Source organism: Apiospora marii, assembly GCF_038362585.1.
Source record: "Apiospora marii strain CBS 49790 chromosome Unknown utg000009l_segment0_segment0, whole genome shotgun sequence".
Lineage (NCBI taxonomy): Eukaryota > Fungi > Ascomycota > Sordariomycetes > Amphisphaeriales > Apiosporaceae > Apiospora > Apiospora marii.
This window is the reverse complement of record NW_027117381.1, coordinates 1,556,228-1,572,695: the sequence shown is the minus strand read 5'-3', so window position 1 is coordinate 1,572,695 and position 16,468 is coordinate 1,556,228. Positions and strand designations below refer to the sequence as shown.

The 16,468-nt window shown below is 52.3% G+C and overlaps 7 protein-coding genes across 7 annotated transcripts; 2 read left to right on the top strand and 5 right to left on the bottom strand.

Annotated features, from left to right (window-relative positions):
• Window positions 1-745: 745 nt before the first annotated feature.
• On the bottom strand, window positions 746-2,020 carry PG985_012033 (uncharacterized protein; the record flags this gene model as incomplete). The annotated part of the gene is made up of 3 exons (XM_066831800.1): window positions 746-996; window positions 1,077-1,644; window positions 1,727-2,020. 3 exons carry the CDS (start codon window positions 2,018-2,020, stop codon window positions 746-748), a joined length of 1,113 nt encoding a protein of 370 aa, XP_066679850.1.
• Window positions 2,021-2,880: 860 nt separating this feature from the next.
• On the top strand, window positions 2,881-4,066 carry PG985_012032 (nucleotide-binding domain-containing protein; the record flags this gene model as incomplete). The annotated part of the gene is made up of 3 exons (XM_066831799.1): window positions 2,881-2,903; window positions 2,962-3,569; window positions 3,639-4,066. 3 exons carry the CDS (start codon window positions 2,881-2,883, stop codon window positions 4,064-4,066), a joined length of 1,059 nt encoding a protein of 352 aa, XP_066679849.1.
• Window positions 4,067-4,487: 421 nt separating this feature from the next.
• On the top strand, window positions 4,488-5,154 carry PG985_012031 (uncharacterized protein; the record flags this gene model as incomplete). The annotated part of the gene is made up of 3 exons (XM_066831798.1): window positions 4,488-4,708; window positions 4,776-4,915; window positions 4,985-5,154. 3 exons carry the CDS (start codon window positions 4,488-4,490, stop codon window positions 5,152-5,154), a joined length of 531 nt encoding a protein of 176 aa, XP_066679848.1.
• Window positions 5,155-5,931: 777 nt separating this feature from the next.
• On the bottom strand, window positions 5,932-6,493 carry PG985_012030 (uncharacterized protein; the record flags this gene model as incomplete). The annotated part of the gene is made up of 2 exons (XM_066831797.1): window positions 5,932-5,943; window positions 6,020-6,493. 2 exons carry the CDS (start codon window positions 6,491-6,493, stop codon window positions 5,932-5,934), a joined length of 486 nt encoding a protein of 161 aa, XP_066679847.1.
• Window positions 6,494-7,714: 1,221 nt separating this feature from the next.
• Window positions 7,715-8,253, bottom strand: PG985_012029 (uncharacterized protein; the record flags this gene model as incomplete). Its single annotated transcript, XM_066831796.1, has 2 exons — window positions 7,715-8,016; window positions 8,127-8,253. The coding sequence occupies 2 exons, from the start codon at window positions 8,251-8,253 to the stop codon at window positions 7,715-7,717; spliced, it is 429 nt and encodes a 142-aa protein (XP_066679846.1).
• An 865-nt stretch (window positions 8,254-9,118) lies between these two features.
• PG985_012028 (uncharacterized protein) lies at window positions 9,119-12,507 on the bottom strand (the record flags this gene model as incomplete). The annotated part of the gene is made up of 6 exons (XM_066831795.1): window positions 9,119-9,569; window positions 9,636-10,225; window positions 10,319-11,115; window positions 11,262-11,419; window positions 11,472-11,780; window positions 11,957-12,507. 6 exons carry the CDS (start codon window positions 12,505-12,507, stop codon window positions 9,119-9,121), a joined length of 2,856 nt encoding a protein of 951 aa, XP_066679845.1.
• Window positions 12,508-13,480: 973 nt separating this feature from the next.
• On the bottom strand, window positions 13,481-15,157 carry PG985_012027 (uncharacterized protein; the record flags this gene model as incomplete). The annotated part of the gene is made up of 3 exons (XM_066831794.1): window positions 13,481-14,750; window positions 14,814-14,898; window positions 15,052-15,157. 3 exons carry the CDS (start codon window positions 15,155-15,157, stop codon window positions 13,481-13,483), a joined length of 1,461 nt encoding a protein of 486 aa, XP_066679844.1.
• Window positions 15,158-16,468: the final 1,311 nt, after the last annotated feature.

Genomic DNA, 16,468 nt, shown 5'->3' with positions numbered 1-16,468 from the left:
AGGTAGAGGGGATCTTGGAGCAGTGGAGGAACGAGCTCATACGAGCGATCTCATATCTGAGATTTTGAGCAGATCGATTTTCTGTTGTTGCGCAAATGCGCAATGGATCCAGTATGTCCTCGAGCCAATACCTATGGCACAGTCGCTGCTGGCCGAAAAACCTCAACGCGGCACGTCTTGAAGGTCAACCGAGTGTGCGACCCGACTGCCAGCATCGGATGGTTGTGGTCGCATGTTAGGGACTGACAGTCTGACGGTGCCGCTGTTTAGGCACTACCCAACCGGCAAATCAAATGGTGCGATTGGGATCATCCAATCAGAGGACGCCGGTGTATCTCGATCTTGCTATATCCTGGTCAAGACCCAGCTGTTCAAGTCGGTATTGTAGTAGTTGTCGCTTGTCTTGACTTCTGCGACCGACTGGTCTATAATGTGCCATCCATCGCTCGATTTGGCTTTGTACAACTGCCAAACGCGGCAAGCATCTCAACCACCATAGCAACAACGCTCCCCATCTACATAACAAAACATGCCGTACAGTCGTATAGACGACGCTGCCTGCCGCCCTAGTTGTTTTTCTACTCGTTACACGTGACCTTTTCCTATCCATCCTCGGTTCCTGAAACGCCATACCTATTTTCCTGACTGATCCTTCAGCCAACTTGCCAATTGTTCCACCCTCCGGCACGCCGTCTGAGCCAACGAAAGCGTCGCCTGGGTTGTCAGTTATGTTCTAGTTGTGGGATTAAGCATCCTTGGGTAACGTATCAACCTTTTCCTGGAACAGCTTGTAGGCGCCAGCCCACACGGGGTCGTTCTTCCAGTCGTTGAGCTTGAGGAGATAGGGCAGGAGGTCACCGCTGAAGGCTTCGGACGCCTCACGGGGGAGGAGACTGGGGAGGTGGTCGATGCTGATAACACTCAGGGGCGGGTCCTGCAGGCCCTCGACCGGCACAGTAGGCTCGGCGAAGGTGGTGGCGATAGTGTAGATCGGGACTAGAAAAGTTACGGTTTTAGCGATCTCTCTCGGGTCCAATTATTTCATCATGGTCAGTAATGGGGCATTGTCTACTCACCCGGGTTGTTGGGGTTGGTAGTATCGGCCGAGACATCGCACACCACGCTGAGCTTGCGGCTGGGCGTGTTGAGGGAGTCGCGGTTGACAAAGTGGGGGATCTTGCTGGTGAGGTAGATGCAGTTGACAAAGACATCGCTCTCAGTGATCTCGGGGAACGGTCCGCCCTTGGCCGTTTCGGCCATATCCCACTTGAGGATCTGGCCGTCGGGGATGCCTGCCTTGAGGCACATGTCCACAGCGCCGCGGCCACAGCGACCGAGAGCGCCAATGACAATGACGCGCGGCAAGCGGCCGGCCTTCTCTTGTCCAGCCGTGACGTTCTTCTTGATGTCGGCCACAAGCGCGTCTTCGTTCGGGTAGCTGGACACCTCCGGCAGGGGCACGCCAGGGTTGGTCAGCTGCCAGGCCCAGTTCTTGAGCGCCAGAGCGCTGCCGCTGAAGCCCGCGTGGTACCCGAAGGCTGCGACACGGCGGCCACTCTTAGGGTCGTTCAGGAATTCGAGGTCGAGCAGGGTGCCGCCGCCGCGGGGGAACCGGCCAAGAACTGTCTCCCAGCCACCTTGTCCCTAATTGTTGAAAATAAAGGAGTTAGTGACACTGTACCGGCTTGATTTTTTGACGCAAACATAAAGTACTTAACGCGCTTACCTTGTAGCAGTGAGCAAACTGGACGTGGACATGCTTGAGAGGGAAGGTCTCCTCGGGCAGCTCCTTCAGGCCGACAATGATGTGCTCGGCGGGAGCTTCGCGCCAGGAGCCAGTAGGCACCAAAGTGCAGCCAATCTTGGAGAACTCCTCATCGTCGAAGATGCGGACGGGGCTCTTCTCGACATTGACGGTGTAGCCGGCGTCAATCAGGGCCTTGGCGGTGGTGGGAGTCAGAGCCGACCGCTCCTCTCTAAACTTGTCCTCAGACCGCAGGTGGAGGACTGTGGGCGCCATCGTGAACGAAGCTTGGGGTATGGGATTGGTCGTAATGTTCAATTGAATGTCAGAGGAAGTCAGGTTGCGAATGGTGCGCAGTTCTCTACAGTCTGATCGAAAGTAAACACAAGGTATTTATCAGAGGTTGAGTCGTCTTTTGCATCAGCCCGCCTTTGAGGATTGACTGATATGGTCGTAACGTGGGGCAATCGACCCATGATGATTGGATGATTCACAAAATTTCCAGGGAGCTCACCGCCGAAGTCGCCCCCGTTGGGAGGATCTGCCAGGGACCAACCTTAACCCTAGCAAGTACAGCTGCTTCCCACCAACTAGAGTCAACGTCACCCACTTGGGAGGTGCAATGCATCCAGCATCCCCCCATCATCTTTAGCGTGTACCCAGCCTTACAGCCACCCGACGAATTTTCTCTTGAAGACCAAAAGTAGTACAGTAATGTGGTATGTTTGTTAACGCATTTGTGCTGGGGTCGTTTTTACCTGGGCCAACTATCGTACGGGATGAGTGAGCGTCGGTGCTCATTACGGCATTTGCCCACCCGCTCCGATACTCGGATATCCGAGTCACCGGCTCGAGCCGGGAGTATCGGCTCGAAGCAAGTTCATCATGCCAAGGCCTTCTCCACCTGACATCTGCATCCGATGTTTATAATCAGGGAGTTCAGCTCGAATCACCTAGACACACCATCACTAGCTTACTGCGTGATGCAAATTCGGCGAATACATATTGATTCGTAGCCCGTTTGGCAACTGAGCACCCGAGGAGTACCATTCGTAACTGAGAGTGCTCAAAGTCCACCCTCTGAACTATTCTCCCGACGCCCAGGAACGGATGAGAATCATTCGTTGACCAGTACAATGACACATATAGTTGTGCTTGGGTAAGCCAGGTGTCCCAGAGTAGCCAACTAGAAGATCGCCGTGACTGAAGTAGTCCAGAGCCGGCGTCATCGGGCTTAGCTCCGCCCTCCAAGCCCAGTCGCAGGGGCATCAAGTCACGATCCTCGCGAGGGATTTCCCAAGCCCCTTTGAGACTATAGACCCTAGGCTACAGATAGACTACACATCACCATGGGGTGGCGCACACAATCGCTGGGTCCCGCCGGCAAATGCAACGGAAGAGCGAGAGCACGCCATGGCAATCCGGACTTTCGCCCGCATGAGGGAGCTCTATAGGACTTACCCCGCGGCAGGAATCACCTTTATGCCGGGTATAGAGTATCTGGAAGCCCCCAGCCCTGCGTATCAGGCTCTGGACGCAGAAAGGGCCAAAAGTCTGGGCATGGAAGGGTTCCGATTGTTGCGCCCAGATGAGCTGCCAGATGACAAAGTGAAAATGGGGTTCGAGTACGACAGCTGGTGTGTGAATCCCATGGTATACTGTAGCTTCCTATTACGGCGATTCGGGTATCTTGGGGGCAAAGTTGTCAAGAAGGAAGTGAGGAGTCCGATCGAGATCTTTGAAATGAGGGAATTGGGGAACGTTGATGCCGTGATCAATGCTTCTGGCATTGGCTTTGGTGACCCGGACGTGTTCATCACTAGAGGTTTGTCTTGAAGTCTAACGCAGTTTTCCGCGAAGTTGGCATGTACCGTATTGACTTGTTACCAACTAGGTCAAACATGCCTTGTGGCAAATTCATGCCCGGCAACCGTCACCCGGCAGAATGCGGATGGCTCATGGTCCTTCTCGGTGCCACGCAACTTTGATGGCGGTACCGTCATCGGAGGTACGAAGGAACCTAACAACTGGGACCCGAACCCGTCCCCCGAGGTGAGGGCCGCCTTGCTTCGAAAATTTGCAATGGCATATCCCCAAATACTGGGCAAGGAAAAGAAGTACCGTGTCATTGCCGACATCGTGGGGAGGCGACCGACTCGAAAGAATGGAATGCGACTAGAGAAGGAGCTCAACGAGGATGGGAAGTGCATCATACATGCATACGGTCTTGGAGGAAGGGGGTATGAGCTAAGCTGGGGTGTGAGTGAAGCCGTGACGGGCTTGCTATCTGGACATCTGGGAACTGCGTCGCCTAAATTGTAGGTAGGCGGGGGCAAGCGCTCATGGAGGGCAAGGACGACATGCAATTAGAATGACAGCATTTTCGTACTCTGGCAGCAGGAGCCAAAACTTGGTCGACAACCACATAACATGGGAAGGCATGAACACCTGCCAGCACGTGGAGAGCTGCACCTTCCTGTATGGATGTACAAATCGTATTAGTCAAGTCCCTTTGCAACCTTGAAGATGAAACGCCCATAGATTGAACTTCGCTGACCGTGGATTGCTTGGTTGACGTTCGTCTCTCCTTTCTTCTACTACAAGGCACCGTCCGCGATCAACCTTCTGAATACGATCCATTCTCAACCTTCACTCGCTCTTCTCGTTCATCGACTCGTTTCCCCCAATACTCTCGCTCTCTTCTACCAAACTACTACGCGAAGCTGCAATTGAAGGAACAACGATGCTGCGTCAAGTTATCTTCGCTTTCTTCTTAGTTCTGGGACAGGCTCTCGCCGCCAATTCCTACCTCAACTTCTGTGACCTTCTTTCCTTCGGCTACACCAGCGAGGGCTTCGTCATCGCGGCAGAATGTGGCGATAGCAACATCCCCGGCTGCCAGGAACTCAACATTGGTCACTGCTTCGCGAACAGCCACGGCAGACTGGTCGCAGCCGGAAACGGGTAACCTTTCCATGTTCTTATTTGAACTATGGGGAGCGTGCTTGCTAACTCATGTTACGTGATGCAGAACCGGCGGCTTCGAGACCTCCTGCACTGGCTGTACTCTGGACACGTCCAAGAGCCACACGTCGACTTATGGCACTCTGACTTGCCAGTGTCTGTATTCCGCGGCCAACCACACGGTTGCCATCACTTCTATCAAAACAGGTGAGACACACTTTCAGGGTCGTGGTTCTGTCGTAACACTCCAATGATACTGACATGGCCAAATCCAAGATAACTTGATCAGCTTCGATGCCAACCTCGGCATGCTGTGCGGTACCGAAAATGGCATGTCGATTCAGTCGACTGAATGCCCCCAAGCTTCTGGACGACGTGCCAACCATGTTCGCGAGCGGCAAATCAGACATAGCCTCCGTGGCCTTCCAGCTTGGCGTGGCGTCTGAGTTAAGCATGAGGAAGAGCGGATCCTTCCATCCCGTTGCCACTCGGGGTAACTGGTGCTGGTGATACCAACGCTATTCAGTTCAGCAGAATATATGGGCGGGATCGATTATATGGTTATCTGTTCGGATTCGGATGATATTGATGTCGGACGGGGTCTGAGCTCAGCATTACACATCCGCCATACTGTGCGGCTAATCTTCGTGGAGGACATGGGATATTGGAGGAGTTTAAGTGTATGATTTGTCATGTTGTCTTGGAACGACCTCTCTAACGCATCAATAACGACATACTGGGTTTCCTTCGTCTACATTGCCTCGGGCCGAATAACAAGTCAGAGGTGTACAGTGAGGAGTGTTGAAGCTCTTGGGGCCTCAAAGATGTGACCAAATCTCTCTACGTGTAGACTATTAGCTGCTGCACAGTTGCTGCATTATTGATCCGATAATACCTTGTGGGAAAGCAGTAGTGATATTAGTTGCGAACTATTATTTCATTCTTGTCCCTCATGCAGTGCGTAACAGTTTTACTTAACAGGACCAGAAGCTGGGGGGCACGTAGTGATTGGCGACATCATTGAGACGTCCCTGCCAGCTTCAGAAAGGAACAGCTGTATCCAGACCTTACAAGTGAGTGCCTCATCCTTTGATAGCTGGGGGTACGTCCTGGAAGAACAAAATCCCAGCTCTTCCTCCTCCGCCATTTCCGAGTCGCCATCTTTCTCCAGCATGTATACCGACTATAAAAAAACCAATGGGATGCCACGATGGGCTCTGAACTCACTTCTCCGTCTAGTTCGGGTTGAAGTGTATTTGTAAGCTTCAACCATCGGTATTGGTATTGGTGGGAGGGCGACTTAGTACTTACCGGCACAATGTAGAACGGAGGATCCGCATTTCCAGTGTTTGCTTGGTTCACGCCCGTCGGTCCTTGACCGCCGCCGCTGACAGGAAACATTCCCGGGCCGTTCATGTTAGCCGGCTGGGCGCCGTTCATGTTGCCACCCATGGGGGGTGCTTGGCCGTTTCCGTTGTTGCCATTGGGCTCGCCCATCATGCCCCCATTGTCGCCATTGCTGGGCTGGCCTCCCATGGCCGGAGCAGCAGCAGGAGGCGCGGGGGCAGGAGCAGGCGCGGCAGGGACAACGGTGGCCATAGGCTGGGCCAGGAGACTGTCGGCGTCTATGGATACGCAGAAGCCCAGGGAGCTGCCCTTGGTCGAGGAGACGCACGAGCGGCGGAGGCAGCACTTGTCCCCGCCGGCGGCGCAGGCGCGGCCTTCTTGTACGCAGGCGCTGGCGAGGGTGGCCAGGAGGAGGGAGGGTATGATGGAGAGCTTCATGGTTGCGAGGATCGCGAAGGAGAGTGAGAAGTAAGTATCTGGGGAATGGGGAAAATTAGCGAGGGAAAACCTGAAGTCCGAGAACCAGTGGATGTCAAGAATGGGGAGCTCGCGACAGTGAGCGGTACACCGAGGGGAGAATGATTGGTCTTATTAGAGAGCAGAGATGCACGGGAACTGCTGCACTGCGGCTGACCGGGGAAGCTAGACCTGAGAGGAATGGAGATGAGTAAGTGGCATTTATATATGATTACCTGAGTATACCCACAAGAGGGACCAAACATTCGACACCAGGTTTGAGCGCGAGAAAGGGGCAATGGTGACTTACCCCTTACGGGATCCTAGCGTGGAGTCTGCAGTGAGTCGCATCGCGTTTTCTCTCAGCCACTACAGCACCCTGCATATTCCAAATTGAAGCGTGTAAAGTAACTTCCTTTCCAGCCGCAGAAGTAAATAGACACTTGTGTATGGTTCGGTGGCTTGCAGATGCGACGGTTTTGCTTGCCGCAGTCAAAGCATATCATATTTGAAATATCGCCCTCTGTGCTTTACGAGGGGTCCTGATCCCGAGAACAACGAACGGAAAACGTCGATTGGTCCAACAAGAATTAAACGTCATGCCGTCCCATTCAAAGAGAAGCCGAGAGCTGTCATTCGTACTTCGCCCACTGAGATGTCAGATGACAGGAGGATGCACCCGAGCTTAGATGACCACCCGAGACGATACCTTGATAATGGCGATGTCGATCGTGCTACTTCTCTCTTGGCGGCGACAGGCTCATTTGCGTATTGGCAACCTTAGATGATTTCAGCATATTCCAGAACCAGCCGAAGCTTATGGCCAGAAACACGAGATTGGGTCTGCGCTCCTTTGCTCTCGTGGTCACTGGGATCTCGGCAACTGCCTCACCAGGCGCCCTGTTTCGCGCCAGTGACTACCACGAAGTCAGATCGGCTAATCGGCGAGACCCTGCCTGCTCATATCTTCGGGCCAACAGATCATGCGAGAAACGCCATTCACTTTTTTCCCCCAAGTAAATCTGCCATTAGACTACAACAGTATGCTTTGGTCTTTGCTGCACCCCCTAGCATTCGGGCCGGAACTCTAACCCCCTTCCCAGCCCCCCATCCCCCTTCTTGGCCTCCCGAGTCTCACTAGAACAACTGTGCGTGTGCCCCCAGCCCAGAACTATCCCCTTCCTCTCTCTATCCCTCCCTCTCTCAGGCCAAGCCCAGGGCCGCCGGCGACACCCAAGGCTGACACCTCCCCCTGTCGCAGTACCCGCTGCAGCAGTCGCCGAGCTCGGCCCCCGTCCGGGGGTTGACGCAAGCGGCCCACGTCGGCACGCAGGTGCCGGCGCAGGTGACGCCGAGGACGGGCTGGGGCGGCCCGAGCAGGATCTGCTGCAGGCCGCGGCTGTCGATGCCGTTGACCAGGGCGACCTTGCCGGGCGTGCGGAAGGTGCACTGCTTCTGGGCCGTGAAGTCGGGGGCGTCGATGTAGTTGACGCTCATGGCGTTCTCTGTTTATTGCGTATTAGTAATGAGAGGAGTAGAAGGAAAGACAGGGGTGACACGGGCGGGTGGTAGGGGTTGGGTCAAGTAAGTAGGTAGGTATCTTGAGAAGTCATACTTGTCAGGTGCTCGCGGCCATCGGCTGGAAGTCTCATGGTGTATTGGCCGTCGGCGCTGTGGAAGATCAGGGTAAGGAGCTGTGGTCCTGGTCTCGGCGCCTCCATTGGATTGGCTAGCACGGCCATGGCAATGCCAAGACTCAGCGGTACATAATTCGAGGCTTTCATGATGCTCTCGAGATGTATATGCAAAAGGGCGCTTCGCTAAATACTGGGGTTCTTCTGTTCTGACTGATCAAACCCTGATGAGTACAAGTGTGCCTTTTGTTGCCTCGACAGGACGGAGCGGCAAGCTGCCCCTTTTATGGTCGGCCACATCATGTCATTTTCCTTACTGTCTCGCGTCCTTCTGACATCTAAGCGACATTCTGTGAACTGCATACTTGTCGCGCTCTGAGAATACTACGTCAAGGTCTATTTGCAGGTGTCGTAGTTCCATGCATCGTGGCCAGACCATGCAGAGGTCAGTCGTTCTGAGGGATCTCGGCTCGCAAACGCGTGTGCCCAAGCCCGGGTAAATGCACTGTCAATGAAACGGTCTCATCACGATAAGATGACTGCGTAGGTTAAGGCTACAAATACGACGCCCCAAAGATATGTGTGCCTTTTTCGCCCAATCGCCTAAATTTTACTCGGATGGCGGCAGAATGGCAGGGCGCAATCGTGAGACTTTGGCGTCTCTCTGTGTATCGAGACATACCAATAGCAGCTTCTATAGTCCGGAACACTCCGGAGACAGCCTCTCGAACATCGCTAAAGTGCTACCTTCTATAATAAAAAACCCTACGCTGGCCATATGCCAAAAAGAGGTCAGTGTAAAAGAACCGAGGTTGACATTAGGTGTTGGTGGCGACCACGATCTCCGTTCATTGCGCATTTCCCCTCAATGATTGTCAATTGTATGAACATATACAATATGACTTTCAATACCTTGAGACCATCTGACCTCCAAGTGTGTTCAATGCTTTCCCCATCACATAATTCATCAAAGTCAATGAGCTAAACCCATACTACCAGGATCGCTTAATTCGCGTTGAGCGGTGTCGCTGGTAGTAATCCCGGCCACAGACCCGTTTCCAGTCTCCTGTGGCAAGATGTCCTTCGAGAGTGGATCCATGAATTCAATAATCGATGCTTCGGTGTACCGGCGATAATGCCTTCTGACAGCTGGCGATCCGAAAGTGCAGTTTTCATTATAGGTCTGTATGTGCGACTTTGGGTTCACAGTCCCCCTGACGCTAGAACTGTAGGAGTTAGGATACGCTGTGCCGATCCTCGAGGGCTCAGGAGACGGTATTTGGGGTGGTGATGCTGCATATATAGGCCTCGGAAGGTCAGGGGATGTGGGCCCCTGGATAATCTTGTTGTCAAATTCTTCTATAAAGCTTCCCAGGAGCATTTTGGGCACGTCGCCTTCGGCATGCTCGGTATCAATCATGTCGCTGTGTTCGCCCCAACACTACTTAGCAACAGACTTATGATCACAGTTGGTTCGATTCAAGACTTACGCGCAAGCCCTCCCAACTAGTTGCTCCCGGTTTTTCAAATCATTGTCCAAACGAAGTAGCCGGTTTCGCGCGTCCTTATCGTGACCGAAACGAATAAACTGGACGCTGATCAGGCGCTCCCTGGGTTTCTCTTGGGCGCTGTCGCTGGTGCGTTTGTCTGCATCAAAGTCCGAATCGGGGATCTTCTGGATGAAGGTGGTCATATAGTCGTCGACCGCCGTATTATTGTCGCGATGTCTCTCCCAAAGTCCATCCGTGAGGACGAAGACGGTCAAGTTCCTCTTCATACCAGTTGAGCTAGAGTGATTGATGAGATGTCTTTCCAAGATACAAGCCAGGCTGGCGCTCATGTCAGTCGTCAATTCATCTGTCAGGCGTGGCTCGGCAAGATCTAGTCTCCGTGTGAACTGCTCCCGCTTCTGCTTTCTCTTGGACTTTGGTTTGAGCTGTAGGTCATCATCGTGATTGGTGAAATGCAACTCCAGCCCATCGTCGTCATATTCAAGTGTACACCAAACCAGAATATCGAGGACTTGCCTCGCATGGTTCCAGTAACGCGCCATGGATGATGCATTATCCACGAGATATATCTGACCAGCTGTTAGTAGCAGTTTTCATAGCGTTCGAGAAATTTCTACCAAGAAGCATGAATATCAATTATGCTTGATTAGGTAGGAACTCACGATGTCACGATCAGTGAAGTGGTTTCTCAGTCTATCCTCTCTCGACTTCTTTGGCCCGCATAGAGAAAACCCTTTCCTACCAAAGAAACTCATGCTGACAAGCTCGGTCCTACGTTTCTGAAGCTCCGCTTCAAACTGGTAAATGGTGAATGGATCGTTCCCCGCGTAGTAAGATTCTGGATATAACAACGGCTCTGGGACCGAAAACTTGGCCGGCTGGAGTATATGCTCGTGGGTATTGTCAGCGGGGTCCGCGTTAGGAGTAGCGAATGGAAAATCATATTCCATGAAATCTGAGTATTGTGATTCTCTTTGGAATCTGAGGCTCCACGCAGCGTCGAGGAGTCCTTCTTCAAACATTTGTCTGCCGCTCTGCGGTCCTGCGTGAGGTATCTCCTGACTAGTTGCATGTTCTTGTGATAGCCGGGAAAGAAATCTCTCGATTGAATTTGGGATATCTGTTGGCCCCAATGTGGTGTTACCGTCGGCGATTATAGTCAGTATTTCTCCATTAACAGCGACTGCGTTGATTCTCTTGTCTCCTGGCGTAATGAGCATCTCGTTATCAACCAGATCAAGTATGCGAGAAGTATAAGGATCGCCCGATCGTAAGCATAGTCGAAGGTATTTGTGCCAATCGGTTACCTCAGTCAAGACGGCTCTTGTGTCATGGAAGTTGTCGCTTGGGATATATTGCTCTTCAAACGGTCGCTTGGCGTTCCTTCGAAGCTCGTGATACTGTTTCACGCCTTCTTTGCCAAGAACCACGTAGGTTGCGGCAACAGAGAAGACACACCCTAACGGCCATATGTCACTACCTAGCGTGATCTCTCCTTTCTTCGAATTCTGATGTGAGATTTCAGGTGCCCCTTTTCCCCGTCCCAGCAAAGTCAGTTGTGAAGATCAAAGAGCATTCCTGAGTCGGAAGGTCTGAACTACATACCAAAGATTCGTGTGCCTCCCAGGCCAAGGATCGTGGGTTGTTGGGCCGGATTGAGAGTGTCAACACGCACTGGTAGCATTTGGGCCTCTCCTGGATCTGTGAGTTTCAATCGGCCGCCAACTCTCAAAATGTTCTCTGGTTTGATATCTCCGTGCCAGCTGCGATATCATCAGATGAGGTTCTAGCCGGTTGTAAAACATCGGGACTCACGCATAACGGACGTGCCTGCTGTCGTCTTGGTCTCTCGTGATCTGCAATGCTGCCAATCCCTCTGCAACGCCGGCTATTCGGTTCCAGAATAGTCCGATATTGGGAGTTGTGACGGGTGGATTCATGTTGTTGAAAATACTGTACAGATCCTCTTCTCCGTGTTCCAACACGAGGTTGTAATAGGTTTGGCCTTCACCCTCTTCATCGATAGCGCGATTGGCGAACCAGCCATAGTACTTGACGATGCCATTTTTCTCTCCAATACTATTGTAGACATTCTTTTCCTCGTCGAATTCAGATTTGTAATGGCTACCGAATTATTTGATGACCATTCGGCAGTGCTTTGAGAGTCAACAGAGTTTCATCGTCAATCAGCTGGAATGGAACATACCGTATTCCTCACTCGAGTCCCCTCCGATGGGATTCGTTTCTTCAATTTGTTTAGAACAAATTTTTCGGGGACTTCAACAACCCATAGCGTTGACCTTCTGCCAACTTGATAACCCACGCCCAGGTCTGATTCCACCGGGCTTCTGGTGGGAATGGGGATTATATGATGCTCCGAGCCCAGGTCTTGACTCATTCGCCAATCGAATTGTAGAGGACACCAAGGCCACTGATATTTGAAGAATTCATCTGGAAGATCGCGCCGGCCTTCTGGTTCTTGATTCTCGAATATGGACCGTAATTGATGGGGCCAGATTGGCAGCTTGCTCACCTTACGCTCAACGAATTTGTGGATCAAGTGGCCGGAATCAAGTTCGAGAAGGACATAGAATATGGGCAAATATGGCTTGAGCTCCTCAACAACTTGTTGCTTGGATTCGCCGAGACGGTCATAAGATGACAGCAAAAGTCTCGTTATGGTGTTCGTCTTGGCAGACTGGTCTGGGGCAATCAAGGCTTCGTTTAGGGCGCTGACTTGGATGAAAGAGCGTCCGCCGAGGCTCTGCGCTTCTTGGTACTTGTTTTCATCTCGAATCCGGATGAATTCCCTCAAGGCAGACTGGTAGTCTTGTTCGGCCTCCACACGCATCGAGATCATTGGAGTTGAGGGGTCAGTGGCTTGACTGGTCTTCCCACTGGGACATGGAACACCTCGGTCCAATTTATCATAGACTACCGCCCCAATACTGTTAATAATACCCGGTATATCTATCATTGATAAGCAGGTGATGCTCAATTGCGCATAGAGTAGAAACCACCATTCCAGATGAAGTATTGGAGCTTATCCCACGGCGCGATGAGCAAGTCTCCCTGCCACTTGGGTCCCTCACACATCCCTTAACAAGACTGCATGAGTATCAGGGACAGGATCAGGGACTGCAAAGATTTCTCACTCTGCACAGCTATCATGTCGGAATTCCAATCGACTCCGGCCGACTAGGGATAGATGAGGGGCCTGGAAATGGCCAGGTGCATATATTGCAACATGGTGAGGGCCAACTGCATATGCGGTGCGTCGTTGGAGAACAGGGGGTGCGGGTGTCACAGCCAACAAGGCAGACTGGAGGCAAGTGGCTCCAGACAGGCCTCCCGCCCGGATTGAGAGACAGAAACCAATGGTGGTAAGTTTTCGTGTCGAAAAACATGTCTTGCCTGTTGTTGGTTGAGGAAGCCGGCAGGCGACTCGCTCTTTCCTGCACGACCGACGATTGGGGATGCGCACCTGCTTATCGCCAAAGGGATGTAGAGACGCATCGCACTACAGAACAGCATGCAACGAGGTGTTCAAGTTACCTGGTAACAATAAAAAGTTACTGGGCGCTGTTTGATTGCATTTCTACATGGAAAGTAATTCCAAACGATACTCCATTCACGATATACGATTTTGTAAGTGGTTGAGATGCTCGATCTCTACATTGATTGGACTGTACAACATGAGACGTTGCATAAGAAACACGTATGACCTTCTATCGCCATATTGATACAGAGAGTATTTCAAGAAGAAAAAAGAAATACGAAAAAGAAAATCCCTATCAGGACATGGGTGCCCATTTCCCTCGTTTTTATGCGGCCTTTGTCCGTGTTGGGGCCTCTGAATACCTAGAAACCAGCTCGCGTGGTCTTCTCGACTTGCGCCTTGCCTCCCACCGATAGTACAGCACCACAATGACCAGCGTGAGGACCCACAGCGGGATCGTGACGTAGAGAAAACTGTTGAGGGCATCTTGCGAGAAGTAAACCTTCCCTTTGCCGCCGTCCTGGTACTTGACGACGTCGGTGCTGAAAAAGGTCGACACGAACGTGGGCGGGAGGTACAGCAGCGTGATCACGGTGATGATCCGCATCGCGATAGCCTCTTTCTGCCCCCGCTCCGAGAACTCCCACATCGAGGCCGCCACGGACTCCTGCTTGAGGGCGTTCTGGATCTGCAGCTGCTGCAGCACGATGCTCTTGCGGTCGGCGGCGATCTTGGCCAGCACCTGCGCCCGATCCAGCTGCGAGTCCAGGCTGTCGACAATCTCCGCCAGACTCGCCCGGAATCTCGCCACGGCTCTGGCGCACTCTTTCTGCTCGCTCGCTGGGAAATCGATTTCCTGCACCAGCGCCTGGTAGAAGGTTTGCAGGGACCGCATGATCTTGACGTTGGACCGCATGGCCATGACGGCCTCGTTGACCTTGTCCTCCTGCTCCTGAATCCAGGTTACCGCGCGGGGCGTGATGTTCTCCCGATACGGAATCTCGTCGTCATAGAGCAGAAGCGCCTGGGTCATCCTGTCGATCCTCTCCTCGAGCGACTGCAGATGCCAGCGCCACTCCCTCGAGGCCCATTGGCACACAATGAGGTGAGTCTTGAGGCTGGAGTCGAAGGCCTCGGGGAGCGTCCCGAAGCGGAGGTCGCTTAGTAGAGGTTCGTCCGCCGCTAGGACCTCGGCCAGCTCGTCCTTGACGGCGGAAAGGGGATCGGCGACCATCCAAAGCGCCGTACCGCTCCCCAGATCAAAGCGATGGTAAATCGCGGACTGCCGGATCTTCCACTTGAGTTCACGACCGATGCCTGCCTTAGGGAGGGGGGCCACAGCCTTGAGGTTGTAGCATAGATCAAAGCGTCTTCCGCTCCGGTTAAGGTCGGGGATGACCTGGCTGGGCTGTGGGTTGACGAGCGTGACTTGAGAGCGAAAACCATTGAAGCGTAGTTTTCTGTCTTCTTCCTGGATTCCATAAGCTAGGAGAAAGTCCAGATAGAATGGGAATGCTTGGTGGTACGCTAGGATGCGGAGAAGCATATCTCGGCTTAGCAGTAGCGGAAACAGGGAGCCATTTGATATCAAGAAGCTATCCCGAAGTCATTAGAATGCGTGTATGGAGGGTGAAAATGACTAAGATACCAACACTCACATGAACCTAGATACTGGATCTGGCTTGGTGGCAACAGCACCCGCCGGCTTGGTTGGGCCGGCCAGGTCGTTTCGTTGTGTGTCGCCTAGCCATCGTTTCAAGCCGGCCACATCGAATATGTTCTCTTTGTAGACTTGGAAGGCACCATTGGTAGTCTTCCGTATCTCCTTGATAGGGATTTAAATATCATTCTGATCTTGGCTGAAGATCCTGCTTGCTTTCTGGTCAAGTCGCTCACGATAGCCCCTGAAAGTCCTTCTGAGGATGGAGTTGGACGTGTGAGACTCGGGGTAGTTCTGGTAATCCAGATACGAGCTTGCAAAGGCAGGTGGAATTCGAGCCATTGCAAGAGAGATACATTCAAGGCACTTATTAGTGCCAGGGATACTGAGTGTAGACGTCCAGTCTCGGGAAAAGGAGATAGTCTGATTTGCTACCAACTATGCAGTTTTGGAGAGACATACTTCAACTTATCATCTAGATCCGCCATTTCTAGGTTGTAGGACCCGGTATGCTTCAGAACGCGCTCGCCGTTGCGCGAGGAGGTATCGAGTCTCACCAACCAATCGCTGTACCTCCTTTTGCCTTGCGACAGTGCGTCAAGGGAAGACGACGATGCCCAGTTTAGTGGTTGCCGATGGGGTATATCATTATCATTACTTGGCTGAGCACCAGTGGCTAACGCAGGAGGTGGTGGTGCTGTGTTGCCATTTTGTCGTGTATTGTTTGCAGTAAAGGCCTGTACTTGGGCCGTGTAGAAGTTATGTATAGTTTGCCAGACCCGAAGGGTCCAGGAGGGTTGTTGTATTATCGGCATATCGAGACAGAGGAAAATATAATAAATGGGACGTTTGCCTGCCCAGGTGACAGAAGGAAAGGGTCCAGGAGAGGCGGTGACGAAGGTAAGAGGGGGTATTATAATGACACCAAGAGAAACTGTATGCGTGATAGAAATTGCAGAGTAGTTGAAGATCCCGAGAGGGCTTGGCTCAAATCCAACAGCATCTCGAGAGGCAGAGAGGACATCACAGACTTATACCTTACTCAAGCCTTCCATTTTAGAGTTACGTCTTTTCCCTTTGGGAAAGCCCTCTTTGTTTGCTTGTTTGCTTGTTTGCTTGGAGACTTGGATAGTGTTGCGCTTTGCCGTGGCTGAAGCTGCTAGGGTGGCAGTGAGGCAAAGCAGAAGAACAGTCAGCTGGCAGTATGCAGATATATATTTTTGACCACCAATCGATTGGCTTGTTTTTACCTTCTATGACCATTGCCGTCTCTCGTCATTCTCCCCGGCTCAACGCATAGCTTATACTGACCTTGCACAGGAACGCAGCCCGTTCCCCGTGCCCTCTCAAACCCCGGCAAATAAAACAGTGGATATCATAATCAGCCCTATACCCATGTAAGTGTTCATGCACCTCGAGCCCGCAGGGCCCAGGTCTTGTTAACGTTACAATGTGCGAGATACGTATTGCGCCAGACACCTCCGACTACACACACATCTTGAATTTCCAATGCTTCCCGTGAAACAGAGCCAACAATGATCTAATTCGCGTAAGACAATTCCCCCTTACCCTCTGTGGAACGACACGACAATGGCATCAGTCTGTTCACCACGATTCGGACTGGCACACTAACATATGGAAACTCTTTTTATG